Here is a 21557-nt window from a genome sequence, read left to right on the forward strand (position 1 = left end):
CAGATGGGATATGAGTACACGACATGCATGACGACGTTACGCCTTGACAAGCCGGCGGTGCACCTCGTCCCTGGGGGTCAGTCGTGCCGTCGAAGCTGGACAACTCACCTCGCCTTGGCGCCTGCCGCGTCGACGTCGGCCTCGCGCTCGATGCCCTCGGCGTAGGCTGCCAGCTCGTCGCGCCTCCGTGTCTGCGGGGTCAGCGGCACCACGGTGGAGCCCACTCACGAGCTGCGCGACTTCCACCTCTAGCGCGACTGCCGTGGTGCGCTGCCAGCCCTGGTGGCGATCGCACCTCCGGCCGTTCTTGCACACGGCGCGGGAAGGCGGCTTGGGCGTCGCGGCCGGGGCATCCTCGCCGTCGCCGCCGTCACCGCCTTCTCCGGCCTCGGGCTCCTCGTCCACTGGCACCTCCTCGACCGGCGCCTCCTCGCCGCTCCATGCCGTGACCGCCTCGTCGTCCCACAGCAGGCGCGGGTCGAACGCGCACGGCCGCTCCTCCTTCTGCCCGTCGCGGCGCTTGTTCTTGCTCTTCTTCGTCGGCGCGGGCGCGGCCGGTGCGAGCGTGACGACAAGCGAGTCGTAGTACGCCACGGCCTGTTCGAGGATCGCCTGGCGCTTCGCGACGAGCTCGAGCGCGCGCACCACGCCGTCGCCCTGCTGTCGGAGCTCGGCGAGCAGCTCGCCCTCGGCGTTGGGCGGCGCCGCTGGCTCCGCAACGTGCCCGTGGTGCTCGACGCTGACGGTCGGTGTGGGAGAGGGGTACGCTGCCAGAGCGGTCTGTAGCTGGCCCCGCGCCTTCTTGTTGTCTACCCCTGCTAGCACCCCTTGCGCGTGCTGGAACGCGCACCGTGACGAGCAGAACCTGTCTCTGTTAGCGTTCTACTCGGCACCTCGCCACCCACTTTGACGGGCTCCGCGCGTTCCGGCCGCACCCCTCGCGCTTACACAGCGTCTTGTACACTGTCCGCCGCGACGTCTTGGCCTCGCAGTCCTTGCAGATGAAGACGTCTAACAGGTCGACCTCGGACTCGGCGACGCCGGTGCACGACGGGTGGAACCAGTTGTCGCAGCTGCAGAGTGAGTGAGCTGGGTTACAGCTGCGAGAGGCCAACCCCACTCACACTTCACACCCAATCATCGTGCCGCCCTCCTCTTCCTCGACCGCGCCCTTGCAAATACAGTACACGTCTTCGGACTCGTTGTCGAGTCCTGGTGTCGTCGGCTGTGTCGATGTCTGGGAAGAGTATGAGCAAAAGGAAGGAAGGATAAAGCCGGTGGCGTAAAGTTGGTGGGTAAACTACTACTCACACTGCGCGCCCGTTCAGACTTGAGCTCGTCGAGTGTCTTTCCGTCAGTGCCGCAAGTCGTCACAACTCACCCGAGACTTGGGCTTGGCCTTCTTCTTGTCCACTACAGCGGCCTTCTTCACCTCCTTCGACTTGTTGGGAGGTTTCTTCGCCGACGCGCTCGACGAAGCCGACAGCGGGGCCTTACTGCTGCTGCTCGTCGGCTTCTTCTTAGGCTTCTCGAGCGCAGCGGGGCTCGCATGCCGGCTGGCCGAGGGCGTCGGCCCCCGGCTCCCGGCATCCGTCTCGACCTCGAGCTTGACGTCGACGCTGCCGACCCGCGAGACGGGCTTGGTTGAGGCGAGCTGTAGCGGGGAAGCCGACGCCGTGTCGTGTGCCGTCTTGGCGCGCTTCGCGTCCCGCTCCACGCTGTCGGCGGCGTCGCGCGCATGCTTGTCGGGCGAAGAAGCGGGTGCGTGACTTGCTAGCGGGCTCGAAGCCCTCGGCGCCGAGGCGGGATCCATGGCTGTGGTTGTGTGGGTTGGATGGATGGTGACGGACGACCGACGTGACGACTGACTTTGCTGCGGTTGGTGCGACATTTGTTGTTGTCACGCGGACGGGCCGCGGCGGCGTCGGTGCAATGTCGGCGACTGACTGGACAACACCGAGACGACGACCGATTATCCTCGTCTTTCTTCTTTACACAATAACATGCCAACATACAATATACAAGCGTGATGGACACCACCACGTCCTTTATAATGCTCGTCGCCTCACACGTACAGCTCCTCACACAAAGGCAGCTTGGGCGCGAAAGTCGTCTCCCGCTCCCACACCCTCACGCCAACCTCCGCAGCGTACTCGTCCGTGCTGAGGAACCTCAGCCGCGCACGCATCTTGGGCTCGAGCACGCGGCGCTCGGTGAGCTCATAGTCGAACCAGTATCTATCAATCACGGCCTGCGCGTCCTCAGCCGCGCTCCAGGGGTTGGTCACGACGCCAGTATACTTGTCCACGACGTCGCGCCAGATCGCCTGCCCGAGGTTGACGAACGTGACCGCGCACCCGCGGCCCAGCAGCTCTGCAGACCACCCGACGACCTTCTCCCATACGTGCGTGACGACCGGCAGACCCCAGTGGCCGAGGGTATGGCCGCGCTGGAAGAGCGCTTGGCCGGGGAAGATGAGGACGATTTGCTGGTGCTGCTGCTGATGGTGGGGTGGTGATGGCGGCCGGCTGCTCGGTGACAGGGGGTGCTGCTCATCGTACTGCGTCGCGAGGGATGTGAGGCGCGGGAGAAGGGGCTTGATCCAGCCGTTGACGGTGTCGGGCATGACGACGATGACGCGCGGCGGCGGGGTGTGAGAGGCCAGTCGTGCGACGTGGGGAGTCACGGGCCGCGGCACGGGGTCCGTACCCTCCATGCCCTCCTCGGCCGGGACGTGGAGCTTGAAATGTTCTAGTTCGCGGTTCGGTGAGCTTGGAGGCGCCGTGACGATCGCGCTCGCCTCCGCCTCGGCAACCCGCGCGTTCGCGACCCGAGGGGGCAGGTTGAGCGTCTCCCCCAGCACAGGGTGAACGTCCCACAGCACCCAGTCCGGGGGGATATTGGTGCCGATGACCTCGTCCCACCGCGCCTTGTTGTTGAACACCTGCACCACGACCTCCGTAGCGGAGGGGAACGGGACGGCGCGCACGCGGTTCCACGCCGCAAAGAGCCGCATGTCGTCTGCGTGGCGGACGCGTACGCTGCGCACCGAGGTCGCGTGGGCCGCGAGCGCCTGGAGCATGGCGCGGGGAACGAAGCCGACCAGGTCGAGGACGTGTGTGTGCCCGAGCGCTGTGCGGAGCGGAGGTGACAGGGTGCCCTCGTCCGCGCCGAGGAGGGACGGGAGGCGCGCCAGCCCCGGACACGAGACCCGGACCTCGCCTTCTTTGGGAGGCTGGTCGCCGAGTGCTCGTTGATGAGCCGGTGCGACGATGACGAGGTGCCGCGCCAGCCGCCGGTCCATCTCGTCCCGCCACAGCCGGGACGTGGCGCGGAAGAGCAGCCACGTGCGCGCGGGCGAGTGGAGGAGGATCGTGTTGAGGATGTGGTCGTGTGTCAAGGCGTCGATGTATACCATTGCAGCGGTGGTCAGAGTAAAGTTAAAGCATCAGCAATGGTATCATGAGCAGGGTTTATCAGTTGTGTTGACATGGACGGTGATTGCGAACAAGGCGAAGCGACATGCTGTTCGGTACCGACGCGCCAGCTACGCGGAGTCGCCGCCGAGTCGACGAGATTTTGCCACACCACGCCAGTGCACGCCCACACCGCGATATCCGGCCCCATGCGCGCCAAGCAGCACCACACCAACACGTCCAAAAGTCCATACTACAAACCAACTAGGGGGAATACACCGGCGGGATGCTGGGTACTGGGGACAGCGTGTGCTCTGGCTCCTCGACGCCGCCGTAGATCGAGTTTGTGGGGCGCGTCGGCGTCGGCGCAGCGAGGGTGGTGGTGGGAGCTCGCGCCGTCGTCGGGGTGGCGGGTGCCTCTGGCGGTGTTGGGAGGGGTGCCCTTGCGCGAGGAGGTTGCATCTCATAGCTCTCGGCCTGCTGGGCGACGTTGATCTGGGCCGGAGCGTACCCCGCCGCTGCCAGCGGCTGGGGAGGGTACGGGTCGAGCGGGCTCATGCCCGCCGCGAGGGGGGACGGCGCATGGGCATACGCTGAGGCCTGTGCGGATCTGGGTGATCCGGGCGGGCTCTGTGCAGCGAGTGGCGAGGATCCAACGGGTCCAGCAGGCGGAGGGAGCGGGAGGCCGCCGACGCCACTGCCGTACCCGGGGCGCGTGTACACGAGGCTGCTGAAGCTCTGCGCCGACGCGCGCGAGCCCTGCGCTCCCGGAGCAGCGTACGGCGCGTACGCTAGGTCCGGCAGCGCAGGCGTGTACATGCTGCCTGGGTTGGACGCGTAGCTGGGCGCGAGGGACGGCGCGGCGGACAGACGCGCATGAGCGTACGGGTCGCTCAAGGGCGGCGGGGAGGCGTACCGCACCGGCGTGCCCGGCGGCGTGGACTCGACGCCGTACGGGACCGCAAAGGGCTGGTTTGACCCCTGTGTTGAGTAACTCTGCTGGCTCGTGCGGTAGCTCGCTGCTGCGGGCACAAAGCTGCCGCGGTACTGCGACGAGTGGACGCTGGACGCAATCCCCGCGCCGGGCTGAGGAGGGGGCACGGCGAACACCTCGACGTCGTTGTACCCGCCGCTGTTGTCGACTTCGCGCTTGGGCTCGGGCTCGGGCATTCTGGGGTCAGGTCCACTTGGGCTGGCCTCGACCCACTGCTCGTAGTCCTTCTTCTTGAAGCGGCGCTTGATGCCGCCAAAGCAGCATGCGATGATGATGACGAAGACGATGAAGCTGCCGATGACGGCGGTTGCCTGGGGTCAGCGGGGGTTCGGGGGCGGGCTTACAATCAGGCCGGACTGAGCAGCCGACTTGGACGCGGCCTCCGCCGCGGCGGACGCGCTCGCGGACGGGTCGGCGGCCGTGATGGCGCGCGCAGTGGATCCAGGCTGGAGGGAGATGGTTGTCGTCGGCGTCGTCGGGGTGGCCGCATGGGTGATGGAGGAGAGCGTGGGCAGGGTGGGTGTGGCGACGGTAGGTTTGGACGCGACGAGGGACGTGGGCGGGGCGACGGCAGTCGCGGGCGTGGTGGGTGGGGCGGCGGGGGCAGTGGTGAGCGGTGGAGGAGGGGCCGCGACGGTGGTGTGCACGACTGGCGGGGCAGCCGGTGTTGTCGGCGGCGGCGGCGGCGGAGGGGGAGGTGGAGGAGGGGTGACCACGGCCGGGGTGGTCACTGGGGGTGGGGTGTGTTTCGGCGGGTCGGGGGCAGCAGTCGTCACTGGCGGGGGCGGAATAGCGACCGAGTCGTGCGTGACTGGCGGCGGAGGGACAGCGGCGGCGGCCGTGTCGGCGCGCACGGCGAGACTCGGCGCGGGGAGGGCCGGGGCGAGCCGCAGGCCGGCGACGAGGGCGAGCGCGGCGCGCATGGTAAGGAGCGTGGGGAACGAGTGGTAGTGGTGGTGTTGTGGTCGATGAGGACGAGGGTGTCAGAATAGTAAGCTTGGCATTGTGAGTTAGCTGGCTGCCTGCTGTGCGTGCGATGAGGACGAGCAGGTAGCAGCAGGTTTGCGCGATGCGGAAAGAAAGAGAGACGGCGCGCTCGGAGCCGCGCGCTGCGGGCAAGTGCAGGCGCGTGCCACGCTCGCGTTCGTTCGTGGAGCGCAGCATGGACGGGACGATCAGTGCGCCGCCACGCCGCCACTTGGAATGCTCGGGATGCGTGCTGCGTGCGCCACAGCCACAACGGCACGCAGCGCGCCACGTTTACGGCCCGGACCTGCAGCCTGCAGCGTGCAGCCTGCACCCAGCCAGCCGAAACATGGTCCATAATCTACTCAACCACCCGCCACTGGCGCGATCCGCCGCTCCAGCGCCGTCTGGTACGCTCGGCGATGGTGGCCACCTCTGGCGCGTCCGACGCGGGGGTGCTGGCTCCCGAGCCGCCGCTGCCGTCCCGCTCGCGCACAATCTGCCCGCCTATCGACCCGTGGTGGTACGCGACGGGGTACCGGCCTGTGCTCTCCGCCCGTCCGTGCCCGACATCCGCGTAGACAGGCTGCAGCGAGGGCTTGAACTGCGGCGCCCGCCGTCTGCTCGCCGTGTGTGCTAGCATTGCTGTTGAGCTTGATGGGTCGGTGAGGGTGATCGCTGGTGTCGTGACCCAGATACTGGATGCCTCGGGCAGCGTCGATAAAAACGCGGGCGGAAGACTGGTGTTGCTCTCGGTGAAGTGGATCGCCGTCTCGGCTGAATGCGAGTACGCGCTGTCTACCGATACGGGGGACAAGAGGGCGGTGCGGTCCACAGGCGACTCGGGTAATGGCGACAGCATCCCCGCGACGAGTCTCGAAGTACTCGCGGACGGAAAGTGCGGCGCCGTCTCGCCCGAGTTCGAGTATGCGCTGTCCGGCGACACGGGGGACATGAGCGAGTTGGGGTCGATGGGGGACGCCTCGGGTGTCGTCTGCTCCAGTTGGCTCACGAGCGTAGGGTCCGACTCGCCGCTCTGCTTGTCGCTGCCTGCCGCGCTCGTGCTTGCCGACGATGAGGTCATGGGCCCGAATGTGCCTCTCTTCCAGCTGCCTGCGGCGGGCACGAAGCGCGGCGGCGTGGGGATCTCTGAGTCCTCAGCGGCTTCTCGAAGCCTTACTCCTGGCGACTCTGTAGGCATGATCCCGGCCGCGGCGTCGAGACGGGCTTTGAGAGCCAGCTCGCGCTGCGCGCCCCAGTCAAACACCTGCGTGAGTGGCGAGCGTGGCTCCCCTAGGGCTTGTGAGCCGACACTTGCGCGCGCGTCGCTGGCGCTCTCGGCCATGGCGCCGAGCTTGAGCCCGAGAGCTACCGGAACCTCAGTGTTCGCAGCGTCAAAGTTGCGCAGCGAGCGCTCCGTAAGCGGTGTCGGTGGCGGGTGGTTGGCGAGCGACGCCGACTCGGCCTCTGACAGCACGGACATGCGGATCTCCTGGCTCGGTTTCCGGTATCCGCCCACGCCTTGGAGGTCGCGTGAGACCCTGGCACGTCAGTGAGGCTGGCAGAATGACGTACGGATCGTATTTATGTCTTGCGCGTCTTGCCTGTAGCCAGAGTGCAACGGCGATCAATGAGAGGATGACGGCGATGACAGCGAGGACGATCCCGGCCTTTTGTCAGATACAGAACATCGGGAAGAAGCACGCACGATCGCACCGCTAGACGGGATACCACCTCTCGTGCCCGTGGCACCTGCCACGGCTGCGGCTGTGCTGCTCGAGGACGGTGGCCACGGCGTATCCGTATCAGTTGTCGTAATGTACTGCGTGATCGTCGGCGGGGGCGTACGTGTAGCTTGCGATGATGTCGATGCCCTTACGCTGGAGCTTTTCGACCTCTTGGACGTCGTCTTGCTCGTCGTCGTCGTGAGTGTCGCCGTTGAAGAAGTCGCGCTGCCGACTGTTTCCGTGGGGGAAGGAACGGCTGGCGACACAGTGCCAGCGTCGATGGCGCCGGATAACGACGACACAAGGTCTGAGACGAGCGAGCCAAACGGCCCAGGAAGTCCGGTGGTTCCCGCCGCCGCCGTCGAGTCTGCTGCCCCTTCTGTGGTCGGTGCGCCGGTGATCGGATTGGTGGCGACGCTGTCCGCCGTCGTCGAGTCTTGTCTTTTGAACCGCGTCGGCGCGGCACGCGTCGCAGCGAGCACCGTGGCCGTGATGGCGAGCAGCCGCATGGTGTGAAGGACAAGTGAACAATGAGTGTGGTGTGTGTCTGTGAGTGTGAGGAGTTGAGTGATTAAGAGACAGAGAGAGCAGAATGCTGTGACCCAGTTTGTGGCCGTGCTGCATTGATCATCGCCGCCGTCGACATTGACCTCCCACCACCACCCACCACATTGCGCACCGCGGCCCGCGCGCGCGAGCGCTGCTCTGCTCTGCTCTTCGTCGTACCTGTGCACGCACCGGTGCAGCAACCCCCTTTGTTACAGTTTCGTCGTGCATCCGTTGCGTGTACCAGCGTGCGTACAGCGGGTTGTCGTGGCCGCAATGCATGCTGCGCAGTTGTGTTTTCCCAACGCGTCGCGGCGATGCAGGCGGCGGCGAATGTTCCGTTGTGCGGTGTAGCAAGGAAGGGGCCCCAGTCGTTTCACTCCATGACTGCGAGACAACTGCTTCAACGACATCGTTGTACACTGACGAGTCATCTGCCCAGCACATTGGGCATTACAAGAGGCTAGAGAGAGAGAGGCTGGCAGCGCTCTCACCGCAACGTGGTCCTCGAGGATCGATTCTCCGGCGCACCTGAAGGGGGCAGGCGGGCGACCAAGAAGCACGCCGGCACTACGGGCGCTTTGGGGCGGTGACGGCCTTCCTCTTCTTCTTCCAACGGCGAGCTCGAGCGCAAGGCGGCGCATTCTCGGGGGTCAGAGGGGGAGGGGCTGAGTCGCATCTTGTGCAGGTGTGGGTGATTGCGACACGTTGGATATTAGCAAAGTCGCGTGTCTCGTGATGCTGCAGGCGACTTTTGTTATCAGCGGCACTCGCCGAAACGCAGTCATCGGGTTTCTCCGACACCAAAACCCCGCGTGGACACATGACGACAGCTTTTCCAGCGAAACGCACCAACTCTCCCTCCCCACTCTCCACCTCAATCAGCATGTCAGCAGGCAAACTCGCAGCCGTGCCACTCAAGGGCGGGGAAGCGTACCCCCCAGACACGCCGTACAACGAGCAGACGCTCGCCGTGTCGGACATCCACACGATCTAGTGAGTCGCCGTTGGAGCTCGCTAACGACACAGCTTCTCGCAGTCTGGCAATCCCGAGGGCAAGCCCGTCGTCTTCATGTGAGCTACCTTGAGGCTGTGATAAACAGGCTCATACCTCAGTCATGGTGGACCTGGCGTCGGAACTAGCGCAAAGGACACGGCGTACTTCAACCCCGCGGTGTACCGCATCGTGCTCGTCGACCAGCGCGGGGCCGGCAAGTCGACTCCGTGAGTTGGGTCTCTCTGGGTGCGCAAGACTAACTCTCAGCGCTGGGGAGCTGCGCGAGAACACTACTTGGGACCTCGTTTCCGATCTCGAGCGGGTCCGCGGGGTTGTCGGCGTCGACAAGTGGCTCGTGTTTGGCGGGTCTTGGTGAGCTGCGAAACTGGCGACGGAAGCTGACGACAGGGGATCCACCCTCGCCCTCGCGTACGCCGAGACCCACCCTGACCGCACGGCCGGCCTCATTCTGCGCGGGGTGTACCTCTCGCGCAAGAAAGAGCTCGACTTTTCGTACCAGGATGGCGCGAGTCGTGAGTCCCGCCCGCCTCGCCGAGCTGACAGCAGACATCTTCCCCGAGCAGTGGGACAAGTTCTACTCCCATATTCCGGAGGAGGAGCGTCACGACATGATGGGCGCATACTACCGCCGCCTGCTGCGCGACGACGACGAGTCCCTCCTCACCGCTAAGATCTGGGACCAGTGGGAGGACTCGATCGCCAAGCTCATCCCCGACCCCGTGCTGATTGCGCGCACCGAAGAAGACCCGCGGTTCGCGCGCACGCTCGCGCGCATCGAGGCGCATTACTTTGTCAATCTCGGGTTCATGGCCGACGGGTTCTTGGTCGCCGAGGAGCAGATTAGCAAGGTCCGTCATATCCCCGTTATCGTCGTGCAGGGGCGCTACGATATTGTGTGCCCGGTGAGTTTGTCGTTCTGGCACCCGGCCTAGCTGACACCACACCCAGGCGGTCAACGCGTACGACCTCAAGAGGGCTTGGGGCGACAGCTTCCGCATGTACATTGTCGACGACGCCGGCCACTCGGCCCAAGAGCCCGGCACGAGGCGGCTGCTCGTTGGCGCTGCGGACGAGTTTGGAGCAACGCTGCAGTGGTGAGCGTGGAGAGATATGCATTCCATCCGAGTACTATCTCAGCCCGAGTCCTTGGCAACTTGGTGCGCCTCTGCGCCGTCCGCGAAATCCTCCTACCTGCAGCCTGAGGCAATGTCAGCTCATCGCAACCCATGGCGTTGTGCGTACCGCAAACACCGCATGCCGGGGCGTTTTCGTCGAAAACGAGACACTTGGCGGTAGACGGGTCCCAGTACGGAGGATACCCCTCGAACACGCCCAACGTCCGGCGGAGCTCCGTCTCCATTTCCTCACTGTTCGGCAGGTAGATGACCATTGGCTCCCGCGACCACCCGGCAGCAGGCTTGGACATGACGATGAACTCGCGATACTCCTCGTAGTGCATGATCGCAAGCACCTCGGTGTGGTACACCACGAGCTGGCGCCACCCGCGCGGGATGCTCGACTGGGTGATATCCGCGAGAAAGTCGGTGTGCACGGTGAGCGTGGACGAGGACACGCTGGGTGACGGCAGATACTGGAGCGCGTCGACAGCCAAGCACCTTCCCCGTATGCACACGTCCGGCGCGTCGAACTGTGCCAGCCCTGTGGGTGGAAGGCTGGTCAACCCACCAGCCTCGGCTCGGCGCTTGCGGAAGTCATACCCCTCGCTCTTGTGGTCTGGGTCCTCGATGCGCAGCGTCTTGACGTTGGGGAAGAGAGGATCGCTCCCGCCGCTCAGTGCTGCGTACACTGTGGCCATGGTTCCCGCCGAGGGCGGGGGACGGAGCTCTAGGTGCTGGATCATGCTGAAGCGCTGGCGGCGAAACGGATCATCGTGGCCCGTTTCTACTAGCTGAGCGAACTGGGCGTCGTTGAGCTTCAGGTGAGCATACAGGCACGGCAATGCGATGGCCGATACTGTTCGTGAGACGAGCAGCAGGCTGTGGAGCGTCGCCTTGTCCTTGGCGCCGTCGAGGTCGCCTATGATCTCGAAGAGGACCTCGGGGGGTAGGGTCGGTGCCCTCATCTGTGTGGCATAGCCGTGTTTGGTGCCTTTGACTCGTTTTTGTTGTTGTGGTGGTGGTTGCGGTGGATGAAGAGAACACACGACTGTTGTTGTTGTTATTGTTTCGCAGTTCTGTTCTGCCGTGGGAAGGCGGTGACGGCATTGGGCGAGTTGCATCATCGTCTCGGGATCCTCTCTCTCTGTAAATGTAAATCTACGCCGAGGCTTCCGTGGCAGCTTTATCCGCATCGAACTCGTCCCAAAAGTCCTCCCACCTGAGGCCTGAAGCGGCCAGGTCAGCTACGCACACCCTCCCAATCCCCAACTTACCGCAGATACTGCAAGCTGGGGCATTATCGTCGAATACCAGGCATTCTGGGGTTGGCGGATCCCAGGACATGCGCCGTTTCTCGTGCTCCATCTGCTGTCGAATGTTACCCTCCCGCTCATCGTCCCTGCTCAGGTACACCATGGTCGGTTCGACCGAGTACCCCTCGGCCTTCTTGGTAAGCAGCACGAACACTGCTTGCTCATTAGGGTGTTGGAGGGTCTCGGCATCCGTATCGTAGACCACGAGGCGCTTCCATCCCCGCCGGATATGACCGAGAATGACATCAAGGTCGCCCGTGTGGACGGTCAAGCTCGAGCTCTGGACGCTCTTCGAGGGCAGGTATGAGAGCGAGTCGACGGCGAATGCCCGTCCGCGGATACAGACGTCCGGTGCTCGAAGAGCGCCATCTCCTTCGGAGGGAGTCCCGACAGATCGCCATCAATGCTCCGCTGCACGGAATAGGTGTAGTCTTCTATCCTCCAGTGGTCGCGGTGCTCAAGGCGCAAGGTCTTCACGTTGGGGAAGAGCGGCTCGCGGTCCCTGCCGACTGCCTCGTACACCCCGGCCATGGTCGCTGCAGACGGCGGTGGACAGAGTTCGAGATGATGAATCAGGCCGAAGCGTTGGAGACGGCGGGAGGGATCGTCACGGCTTCCTTCGACTAGTTGTGCAAACTGAGCTTCATCGAGCTTCAGGCGCGCGTAGAGGTGTGGCATGGCGATGGCGGACACGGTCCGCGACACAAAGAGCATGCTGCGGAGCGTTGTCTTGTCCTTGATGGTGTCGAGATAGGCGATGATCTCGGAGAGGATCTCTGGCGGCAGGCCGGGGGTGCCCATAGGTGGGTCCTGCCAGCGTTTGGTAGGCATTTGACGAGTTGTTGGGATGTTGTGAATTGAATTGAATGACGAGAAGACGCGTGCGGGGGTGGTGGTTGTTGTCGTTGTTGCTCCCAGTTCTGTTGCTGCCGTGGGAAGGTGGTGACGGCATACGAGGACAACTTGCATTTTATCCCGTCTCCTTCAAGTTTGTTTTGCGACGATGCTGCTTCGCATCCTCTTGCATGCCTCCCAAATCTTGACAGCCAACGTCGTGAAGGCGATAGCGACAGAGCGGCTTGCAGTGATCTGACGATCTCTGAGGGGACGCAACCCAAGAAAGTACCTCGAAACTTGATAAGGTACGAGAAGGACTAAGTCATCTCATAAGCCATTTTGTGCTCCGCTTTGTGATAACACCCTAAAGCGACAGCGACTCAATCTCAAGTGATCAGCCACCTAACTCTAGGCAGAGGCACCCTGAGAAGCAGCAAATGCGTCGGCCTCATCCCAAAAGCCCTCCCACCTGCGTCCTACGAGTCTTGTCAGATGCCGTATGGCGAGAGTACTCACCGCAGAGTTTACATGGTGGAGCGTCGTCGTCGAACACAAGGCACTCAGGCGGAGGGACAGGTAAGTATGGGGGATGCTTTGCCTCCCACACGAGCATATGTCGGATGATAGGTTCGATGTGCATAGCCCTCGCTTGGGCTGGCGAGAACCTTGAAGTCGGGGGTCATCTGGAACCCCTCGATGTCTGTGTGGTATACCACCAGTCGCCGCCACCCTCGCTGCATGTTTGACCAGGTGATGGCTTCCAGGCTACCTGTGTGGACTGTGAGGCTTGAGCCCGAGAAGTTTCGCAACGGAAGGTAGGCCAGCGCTTCGACGGCGTAGAATTCGCCGTAAATGCACACATCCGGGCAGTCAAACAGCGCCAGCTCCATCGGGGGCAGGCCAGGAGGGAGACCAGGCGTGCGCCCCCGACGGTCGTCACGGTACTGGCGGAAGGCGTAGTCCTCGGGCTTCCAGTGGTCGTGATGGTCTAGGCGGAGTGTCTGAACATTGGGGAAGAGGAGTAGGTCGCCGGCACCCTCCATGGCGGCGTAGACTGGGGCCATGGTATCTTCTGAGGGGGGCGGGCACAGTACCAGGTGCTGGATAAGGCTGAAGTGAGGTGACGAGCTGGGCGTAAACCGGCGATGTTGGTCGCACGCGCCGGCAACCAGACTCGCGAACTGTGCCTCGTTGAGCGTCAAGTGTTTGTAAAGAACCACGTTGGGGTGAGTGACTGGCCTCTTACGGGTTGACAGGTCCCTAAAGCGTTTACTGAACAACCCAGGACCTTGTGTTGACTGATATTGACTTCACGAGATGCAGTGAGGGAGCGACAAGATGAACAGGACAAAGGACGAGGATGTCGGCCAAGACGTCAATGACGCGCAATGGGTCGATTTGCCTCCGTCGATCTCGATTGTTGTTGACGCGTCTCAGTGATCGCCCTTTGGTGACTTTTGTTCATCAATCTCACTCTCTCACTCCTTTACTCTTCTCACGACAACGACAACGACGACGGCTTGGACAGCAACAGCTGTACACCACACGCACGCCGGTGGTGCCCCCATAATATAGACGACAGAACTACGACCCCTACCACGCCGCAATGTCCCTCTTAACAGTAGATCCGTCGCCGCTCAACGACCCGCAGGCGTACCTTTCCCTCTTCAAGTTCAACCGCAAGCTGCCAAAATGCCCGCGAACAGGCCTCCCAGTATCCTACTCTGACATTGGAGATCCAGACGGCATCCCCGTGCTCTTTGTCCCGCCGTCAGGATGTACCCGGTGGTTCAGTGCGCCGCAGGGTGAGTAACCGCGGGCGTGCGTAGGCGGCGCTGGCGCTGACCCGCGCAAGACCCGCTCGCGGCAGGGTTTGGCCTGCGTCTCATCACGGTCGACCGGCCTGGCATTGGTGCGGTGCCACCTGTTCCTCTAGCGGATCGCATTGGCACCAGCTGCAGTAGGTGCTCCATTGTGGAGCTCGCACTGATTCCACAGTGATGATCGAATCGGTTCTCGAACATCTTGGCGTCAAGGTCGCGCATGTACTTGCCACGTCGGCAGGCGTGTAGTAAGTCGGAGTCGTGTGCATTGGCACACGTCATGCCGGTGCTACGTTGGAGTCACCGCATGCCCGTGCACGACGCCAAGGAACTTCACATGCTGACACTGAGCAGCTGCACGGTCCGCCTGTTGTCTTCCCACCCGGGTATCTTTCTCACCGGGTTGAATCCCCCGCCGGCGGTGTACCTTGTCTCGCCATGGTCGCCACCGCTGCCGGCGAGTGATCCTTTGGCATACCGCCAGATGCTGGACTGGGTCCCGAGTCGCGTGTTGGCCACGCAGGACATAACGGTGGGTGGGCGCTTGCTTTCAACCGCTGATACCCGTGCAGCTGCCCTATATCGTCCCTGCGGTCAAGTCGATGGAGGATGCCTATGGTGCGACGAGCCGGGCAGTTGGATCGGCGCTGGGTGCTGTCAAGTCGTGGTGGGGCGGACAGCCTGCACCGCAATCGACAGAAGCTGCTCCTCAGACAGTTCCAAATCCGGATGCCGATGGGATCCCTGTGCCAGAAGAGGAGCTGGAAACAGGCGAAGACGAAGCTCCCAGGGGCAGGCTATGGGCGCCGAGTGCGAAATACGTGAGTGTCCGTGCTGTGAGCGTCGCTGACTTCAGTTGACGATGGACTATCTTTATGCGGAAGACTTCAGCGGCATCGGGCAGGAGTACCTCCTCTGCCTGAATCGCGGCGCCCAAGATTCCGGCCCAGAGTGGTTCAAGGCCGAGCTCGAGAGCGTTGCGGCGTCCGTCCGTGATGCCCAGGACCCCAAGGTCTCTGTCAAGCTCGATATCATGGTGTGGTGGGGCGAGCAGGACGGCATGGTGCCGGTGAACGGGAGGACCTGGCTCAACAAGGCATTGTCGGCGCACCCGAAGGAGATTCGCTTGATGGTGAACAACGTGCCAGATGGTGACCACAGCGACTTGTAAGTGGTAGCCGGGAACACTGCTGACACTGCAGGATGCTCCGCGCTGCGGGCATTGGAGAAGTGTACACCATGATTATGACGCAGGGTGACAGTACGGACCCGAAGTTTAGGGACGCTGAGGCGCTCGCAATGGAATCTGCTGCGGCTGCTGCCGCGGAGGCGAAGGAGGCAGAGGCCAGTGCAAAGGCATAGGTCGGCAAATCGCGGAGCCCGGACGCTACTTCAGTGGAATGAGGTCAGCATAGACAGATGTAGCCCTAGACAAGATGTAAAGCACTACTGCATATTGCATCGTGTGTATCTATCGCACCCTCACATGATGCGTTTATAGTTCAGCTCGGTGCCGCCTAGTCAATCTTGACGACGACCTTGCCGACGTGGCTGCCGGAAACGAGGTACTTGTACGCCTCCTCGAGGTCCTTGAACTCGAACACCTTGTCGACAACGGGCGTCCACTTGGTGCCCTCGATGCTGGCAACCAGGCCCTCAAAGTGCTCGCGGTTGCCGACCTGGACGCCGCGGAACGTGGTCTGGAAGTAGATGGCAGTGGTGATGTCGGGCTCCTGGGGCGCGTTGGGCGAGTAGTCGGACTTGCCGACGACGGTGATGGTGGCGCCGAAGCGGGACGCCTTGATAGAGTGCGGGAGGGTCGCATGGCCGCCAATGTCGACGATGTGGTCGAAGCCCACGCCGCCGGGGGTGAGGGCGCGCGCCGACGCTCCCCAGTCGGCGTCAGTCTTGTAGTTGACGACGTGGTCCGCGCCGAGGGCCTTGAGCTTGGCGGCCTTGGCGTCGGACGAGGTGGTGGCGACGACCGAGGCACCGGCAGCCTTGGCGAGCTGTGATGGGCGGGTCAGCTAGATCCTCATAGTCGTGTGCTGCGCCACGCCACTCACCTGCAGCACAAAGAGCGAGACACCGCCAGTGCCCTCAACGAGCACCCAGTCGCCGGCGCGCACGGCGCGCTCCTTGACGCCGTACAGGCCGTTGTAGGCCGTCACGCCGGCACAGGGGAGCGTCGACGCCTCCTCGAAGCTGATCGAGTCGGGGATGCGCACGAGGCTCTGCTCGTCGAACGCGCCGTACGGGCGCGCCGTGCCGTCCAGCTGCGCGCCGAGAGAGGGCCCAGGGACGGGGTACCGGCCCACAGTGTACGCCTGGGGCGAGAAGAGCGCCGCGACGCGGTCGCCCTTGGCGAAGCGCGTCACCTTTGCGCCGGTGGCGACGACGACGCCGGCGCCGTCCGAGAGCGGGACGGTGGGGACGGTAGGCGAGAAGGGCGTCGGCTGGGGGTTAGTTAGCACACGAGCATGTCGGACACGTACGAGGCGAACAATGTGGTCCTTGTAGTTGAGCGACGCGGCCTTGATGTTCACGAGCACGTCGGTGGGGCCGAGCTCGGGAACGGGGCCGTCGACGAGCGCGACCGCTCCAACGCCTGCCGGGTTGGGGGTGAGAATCCACTGCTTCTGGGTGGTGGGGATGGAGGCCATTGTGGTGTCGTGTGCTGGTGTGGTTGTGTGATTGTGTGGTGCGGTGTAGTGTGAGTGCTGTGAGCTGCTTGCTTTGTTGTTCTTAGTTGTCAGTGTGCTCCACGTCCTTTTATCTCATCTAGCTCATCTACACAAGCGGCCTGCGTGCCGCCATGCACAGCGACCGTTATGGACACAGCGTAGCATGCAGTACATAGTGGACGGACGAGACGCCGCTCGCCGAGGTCAGCGAGCCGAGCACGTTTTCGCCGGCGGGCACTTGGTCAGCTCCAACAACCCCCTCGTCATTGTGCGTGCGCCGTCCATGGCACCGTTATTCCCGGATCTGCGATGCAGCATGGCTCAACAGTGACGCGGTGGAGCTGAGCTCGGCGCGTGGGCCAATCCACGCCGTGCGCGGCCGTCGTGCGGTTATCAATCACTGCTAGGCGGGCCGAGATCGGCTCCGAGATTCCTCTGGTGGGAGACACGTCGGACGTCGGTCCGCCTGGCTCAGGTCGATTGTGCCTCCGACGGATCTGGATCTGTGAAGGTGAGCGTGACTTTGTCATGGTCATGACGATGACGAGGTATCGCTAAAATCTTGTTTGGAGCGGGGGGGGGGGGCGCGAAGTTGGAAAATGAGTGGGTGGGGTGGGGGAGGCGTTGGAAACTACGTAAACGACTTGGAAAAGCTCGGTCACAGTGCGGCTCAACAAGTGGCACCCACCGTGGACATGACGGTGCTGGTTCCAACGCGGGGTACTCCAAAGGAACAGACAGGAACGGCGCACTCGACGACGCGTCGGATTGCCGTGTACCTCCGCGGTGCAAGCGTCCAGACGCCGCTTGACATCGCCGAGGCCCGGCCAACGCCCCGCAGCGCATGGCGATCGAGACAGGCCCTCTGTGCCGAACCGTGCCGGCCACCCCACATGCCCACGCATCGTCAGCTTCAGCGTGGGACGCGACAGTTCCACGCGTCGGTTACCATGCGCCCTTGAGCAATAACGAAGGCAGAGATTGTCGTGCCCAGGTCCACGCTGTCAGCTTCACCAACGCACGACAGCAGCTCTGGACGTCCGGTGTCTGTTGTCATTCGTGACCGGGTATCGCATGGGCACACGCCTCGGGTGTGCCGAGCATGAACAAGCCACCTCTAGGCCGACGAATGGCTTACTGAGGCCCGACGGTCAACGAATGCCACTGTCAACGACTTTCTCAACCCGTCGCCTTGTCACTTCTCAACTTCCCTGCCAGATCGTGTCTCGACCAAAACGAAACCTGAAAATGTCAGTTGAGGCTGTGAGTACCAGCTTCTACGGAGCGTTTATACTGCTGAAATGAAAGATCGAATAAGCGTTTTTCCCTCTCTCTCCTTCCTGCTTGCCCTGCGGTCTTTCGGTGCCGTCTCGTCTTCGGTAGAGCTGTTCGTGTCGACTTCAGACCATTTCGAACAGCTGTCAAGTGTCACATTTCTACGTACTGAACTGGGATCTGGCTAATGAGTCTCACAATCCTACCCTCGACACACCTACAGCGATGTAGTCGTCTGAAGCGCATATTTGAATCGGCTGCGCCTTGCACCACTTCCAACTGTGACGAGCTCAGCGACGCAAGATGGTAACCGCAGGGGGACATGAAGCATAGCTATGATCGACAGCTCTCGTCAATATCCGAGAACAATGCACCTCCCCGACTCGACGCATTGTCAAACCAGCATCACTCAGTGGCGACCACTTCGGCGTCGCACAACACTCACATCCTCGCACCATCACCGCCACACAAACAACACCATCACCCACCCGCACCCAACAGCCTTCATACCTCCATCATGTCTCCCCGCGAGCTGGTGATCAAGATGAATGCTCTCGACGAGTATAATTTGGCCCCCTCCAATGCCAACTTCCTCCTCACCAATCTCCCGACCAAGCAGCCAAGATGCCTGGTCTCGAGTCGCTCGACAACCGCGTCCCGCCGACGCTTGACCGCCGCCTCCTCCTCGAGGTCGCGCTGGGCCAGCACGACTGCCGCCGTCTCACGCCCTTCGCCACGAACGACGACCACTATGCCTTCTGCACGGTCGACAGCCTGATGGTCATGCTCGAGGCTGTCGCTCAGCCGGGCGAAGGCCGCCTCTGGTCCCACGGCGACAAGATCGACGAGGCCAGGTGCCCTGGCGCCACTTGGCCTAACGGAGAGGCGAAGACGTATGCCGACACGCTCATCCAGGTGGACCTGCACTACCGTATGAACTTGTACTGTGAGTCGAAAGTCCATGGCGAACAAGCCGAGCTGACAAGAGCAGACGACTACCCCCTCCACATCGTGTCGTACACCCCCAAGACCCGCCCCGACTTTGTCCTCGGCACGGTCGACTCCCGCACGGACGAGGTCATCATCTCCCTCGTGGCGGACCACTACAGCAGCTCCATCACCACGCCGGTGACGCCCCAGCGTGCGATGTTTATCGAGGAGGCGCTCGTCCAGTCGCTCGTGCACCTCCTGTCGGCGCGCCAGGCCTTCGGCACTTTCTTCAGCGTCGTGCTCCACAACCGCTGCTTCTCGCGCATCGTCATGCTCAACGAGCAGTGCATCGCGGTCGAGACGACGGGCGAGCTCTACCACACTCGTGGACTGGACCACGGTCCGTACTCGCGCGTGGTTCCCCTCGCTGGCCTGCTCTCGCACCCCGTCTTCCTCGCAAACCTCCTCGCTCACGATTTCCCCTCGTGCCTCGCTGCGGCCGGAGACCAGGTGACGGCCCCCGAGCACGCGTGGTTCACGTTCATCCTCTACGCTGTGCGTGTGCTCCGCGCCCACAGCTCGCCTTCAGAGCCGCTCAAGTTTCCGGCCGCGTTTCGCGCGCTCCTGGGCCAACGCCTCGGCTTTGCCAACCCCAACGCGAGCCACTCCGAGCGCCTCGGACTCATAAAGGAGAGGTGGTACGACCAGCACTCTGGCTCCGGGTGCCTGTGCTTCCTCGCCGAGCCGAACGCGCCCTGCTCCTCGCACTCGAGCTCCTCCGGGTGGACGACCTCGTCCTGCTGCACGACGACCACTGCATCGTCGTCGTCGGAGGGCTGTGACCGCGAGTCCAGCCCGTCCGGGACCGCCGTCCCGCTTGGCGTCCAGCCTCCGAGCCCCGATGCCCCGCTGCGCTCGCCCACCCCTTCGTACCTCCCGGACGACGGTGCCAGCTTCATCCCTCCGCCTCCGAACATGACCGACGACCAGGCGATGCATGAGGCCCGCAAGGATATCCTCCTCCGTCAGGACCTGTTCATCGTGCTCATGACCCCGCGCGAGATGGACTCGATCCTCGCCGCGTCACTTGGGCCCGCGCCGGTCTACCGCGTCGCCCCTGAGGCCAACGCATATGTGTCCTCCATTCACAGCCTCCTCAACTAGAACCCGCTCATTGTCTGTGATTGTACATATTTAGTAGTCTTGGTATCTGCATTGTCGTGGTTTGATTAGCACGTGACAGCAACAATAGTTGCCGCACTTCCTCGCGCACTAGTTGACACCCCCCCCGAAATAGCACGGTGGCCGGCCTGCCAAGACCGCCTCGACCGCCTCGACCGCGTCCCCCGTGCGTGTCCTTCCGCACTTGAAACACACTGCATGCACAGCACGAACTATCGAGGTGTCACTCAACATTGTCCTTCACTCCATCACATCACGCACCATGGACACAGACAACACCGTTGACATCGTCGACACGGACACGAGCACTGACGAATACGAGTTGCCACCGCACCCATGGTTCCGAGAGTCCCTCAGTCATCTCAACAACATCACTCCTGTAGAGGACCGCAGTACGTGTGAGCTGGCCCTCGTGCCAATCGCTAAAAGCTCAGAGGTCTTCTTCGGTCGTCACCAATTCCTTGGGGGCCATCTCCTTGCTTTCGAACCCACAGTGTCTATTGGCCCGGGAGCCACCAGCCGCTTTCTATCCGCCCCATCCCCCGTCGGGTACTGCACAAACCCAGCCTCGTCGGGGCCAGAAGAAGTCGACATGTCTATACTCACCCACCTCGACATGAACCGCAACTTGATCGGGGACGACGGCTTTGCTACCGCCCTCTGGTTGGCATCCCGAAGCCCAAACCTGGAAAGCCTCACCTGCTCAGGCAACATGATCGAGGTGGGCTTGGCCTTCTGGCATATCGTTCAATATGCTGGGCTGACGACGCGGAACACAGTTTGATTACGACGAGCCCCGTGAAGCGGCTGCCGTGCTGACGGCGCAACTGGCAAAATCTAATCTCCGCTACCTCGTCCTTGACAACAACGACATGTCGGTGAACCCCAAGAGTTTCCAAGAACTTTTCAAGGCGTGGGCCCGTCTTCCACGCCCACCACCCATGCAAGAGCTCCACCTGCAGTACTGCGGACTTGGTCTGGAGCACGCCATCTCGTTGGCGCTCTTTGCCTTGTCCCCGGCCGCCAGCAATCTGCAGGTGCTTTACCTCGACAACAATGACTTCACCGACAAGGGGTTCTACTTCTTGTCAATGATGCTTACATACAACTACACTATACGCGCTGTCTCTCGATACGTGACGCACGCCTACGATTCCAGCTTCCGCTCAGGGGGCACATGGAGTATTCCAGAGGACGATTCCGCCGCAATGGAGTTCCTTCGCTTTGCGTCAGTGACGTGTGACCGCAACGAAGCCCTGCACAATCGAATCATTACCGCAACGCGTCGAGCCTTGCCCTCCCTGCGAATGGTTGCCCACGCCAAGCCATTGGAGGAAGAAACCACAGACCCCGACCTACAAGGCCTCAAGCTAAACAACGACTCGGAGGGGCAGGAGACCCAAGTGAGGGCAGAACCTTCCACCAAGCCGTTCCCTTTTATGAAGCTCCCATACGAGGTACGCCTTCTCGTCGCGCGGCACGCTTCCGGCGACCCAGGGGCGTTTAACACCGACCAGTGGGCTCGCTTGCGCAGCGAGGCCGAAAACCCACAGGCGCTTAAGTCGACTGCCCTGTTGATTAGCCGGAGCCAGGAGGAAGTCGTACACCTCGACCATTGGTTCGATTCCCTGATGGAGAACTGGATGGAGGATCTCGACCTTCATCATTGGGAACCCGAAGACGACTCCACACGCCAGCAAGTCATTAAAGTGTTAAGTCATCAGTTAG

General features: G+C 62.6%; 12 protein-coding genes across 12 annotated transcripts; 4 read left to right on the top strand and 8 right to left on the bottom strand.

Moving 5' to 3' along the window:
- Positions 1-7: 7 nt before the first annotated feature.
- spp1 (Set1 complex component spp1) lies at positions 8-1813 on the bottom strand (the record flags this gene model as incomplete). The annotated part of the gene is made up of 7 exons (XM_062772656.1): positions 8-70; positions 109-191; positions 229-865; positions 906-1073; positions 1125-1237; positions 1312-1347; positions 1382-1813. The coding sequence occupies 7 exons, from the start codon at positions 1811-1813 to the stop codon at positions 37-39; spliced, it is 1503 nt and encodes a 500-aa protein (XP_062628640.1). The 3' UTR covers positions 8-36.
- A 252-nt stretch (positions 1814-2065) lies between these two features.
- On the bottom strand, positions 2066-3418 carry LOC62_04G006089 (uncharacterized protein; the record flags this gene model as incomplete). The annotated part of the gene is made up of 1 exon (XM_062772657.1): positions 2066-3418. The coding sequence occupies one exon, from the start codon at positions 3416-3418 to the stop codon at positions 2066-2068; it is 1353 nt and encodes a 450-aa protein (XP_062628641.1).
- Positions 3419-3680: 262 nt separating this feature from the next.
- Positions 3681-5333, bottom strand: LOC62_04G006090 (uncharacterized protein; the record flags this gene model as incomplete). The annotated part of the gene is made up of 2 exons (XM_062772658.1): positions 3681-4721; positions 4755-5333. 2 exons carry the CDS (start codon positions 5331-5333, stop codon positions 3681-3683), a joined length of 1620 nt encoding a protein of 539 aa, XP_062628642.1.
- Positions 5334-5737: 404 nt separating this feature from the next.
- On the bottom strand, positions 5738-6859 carry LOC62_04G006091 (uncharacterized protein; the record flags this gene model as incomplete). Its single annotated transcript, XM_062772659.1, has 1 exon — positions 5738-6859. One exon carries the CDS (start codon positions 6857-6859, stop codon positions 5738-5740), a length of 1122 nt encoding a protein of 373 aa, XP_062628643.1.
- A 1658-nt stretch (positions 6860-8517) lies between these two features.
- On the top strand, positions 8518-9791 carry pip_1 (putative proline iminopeptidase). The gene is made up of 7 exons (XM_062772660.1): positions 8518-8645; positions 8679-8723; positions 8766-8873; positions 8914-9018; positions 9055-9179; positions 9214-9569; positions 9616-9791. The coding sequence occupies exons 1-7, from the start codon at positions 8536-8538 to the stop codon at positions 9763-9765; spliced, it is 999 nt and encodes a 332-aa protein (XP_062628644.1). The 5' UTR covers positions 8518-8535; the 3' UTR covers positions 9766-9791.
- Positions 9792-9854: 63 nt separating this feature from the next.
- On the bottom strand, positions 9855-10750 carry LOC62_04G006093 (uncharacterized protein; the record flags this gene model as incomplete). Its single annotated transcript, XM_062772661.1, has 3 exons — positions 9855-9865; positions 9910-10326; positions 10354-10750. The coding sequence occupies 3 exons, from the start codon at positions 10748-10750 to the stop codon at positions 9855-9857; spliced, it is 825 nt and encodes a 274-aa protein (XP_062628645.1).
- Positions 10751-10943: 193 nt separating this feature from the next.
- LOC62_04G006094 (uncharacterized protein) lies at positions 10944-11899 on the bottom strand (the record flags this gene model as incomplete). Its single annotated transcript, XM_062772662.1, has 3 exons — positions 10944-11011; positions 11060-11385; positions 11445-11899. The coding sequence occupies 3 exons, from the start codon at positions 11897-11899 to the stop codon at positions 10944-10946; spliced, it is 849 nt and encodes a 282-aa protein (XP_062628646.1).
- Positions 11900-12495: 596 nt separating this feature from the next.
- LOC62_04G006095 (uncharacterized protein) lies at positions 12496-12999 on the bottom strand (the record flags this gene model as incomplete). Its single annotated transcript, XM_062772663.1, has 1 exon — positions 12496-12999. The coding sequence occupies one exon, from the start codon at positions 12997-12999 to the stop codon at positions 12496-12498; it is 504 nt and encodes a 167-aa protein (XP_062628647.1).
- A 542-nt stretch (positions 13000-13541) lies between these two features.
- On the top strand, positions 13542-15202 carry LOC62_04G006096 (uncharacterized protein; the record flags this gene model as incomplete). Its single annotated transcript, XM_062772664.1, has 7 exons — positions 13542-13740; positions 13791-13895; positions 13934-14006; positions 14113-14290; positions 14331-14579; positions 14615-14925; positions 14961-15202. The coding sequence occupies 7 exons, from the start codon at positions 13542-13544 to the stop codon at positions 15118-15120; spliced, it is 1275 nt and encodes a 424-aa protein (XP_062628648.1). The 3' UTR covers positions 15121-15202.
- Positions 15203-15275: 73 nt separating this feature from the next.
- Positions 15276-16421, bottom strand: SPBC1773.06c_1 (Zinc-type alcohol dehydrogenase-like protein; the record flags this gene model as incomplete). Its single annotated transcript, XM_062772665.1, has 3 exons — positions 15276-15767; positions 15825-16214; positions 16254-16421. The coding sequence occupies 3 exons, from the start codon at positions 16419-16421 to the stop codon at positions 15276-15278; spliced, it is 1050 nt and encodes a 349-aa protein (XP_062628649.1).
- Positions 16422-18341: 1920 nt separating this feature from the next.
- On the top strand, positions 18342-19811 carry LOC62_04G006098 (uncharacterized protein; the record flags this gene model as incomplete). The annotated part of the gene is made up of 1 exon (XM_062772666.1): positions 18342-19811. The coding sequence occupies one exon, from the start codon at positions 18342-18344 to the stop codon at positions 19809-19811; it is 1470 nt and encodes a 489-aa protein (XP_062628650.1).
- Positions 19812-20055: 244 nt separating this feature from the next.
- On the top strand, positions 20056-21407 carry LOC62_04G006099 (uncharacterized protein; the record flags this gene model as incomplete). Its single annotated transcript, XM_062772667.1, has 4 exons — positions 20056-20221; positions 20264-20550; positions 20609-21345; positions 21383-21407. The coding sequence occupies exons 1-4, from the start codon at positions 20092-20094 to the stop codon at positions 21405-21407; spliced, it is 1179 nt and encodes a 392-aa protein (XP_062628651.1). The 5' UTR covers positions 20056-20091.
- Between the last annotated feature and the right edge of the window lie 150 nt (positions 21408-21557).

The sequence above is a fragment of the Vanrija pseudolonga genome, chromosome 4 (genome assembly GCF_020906515.1).
Source record: "Vanrija pseudolonga chromosome 4, complete sequence".
In the NCBI taxonomy this organism is placed as follows: domain Eukaryota; kingdom Fungi; phylum Basidiomycota; class Tremellomycetes; order Trichosporonales; family Trichosporonaceae; genus Vanrija; species Vanrija pseudolonga.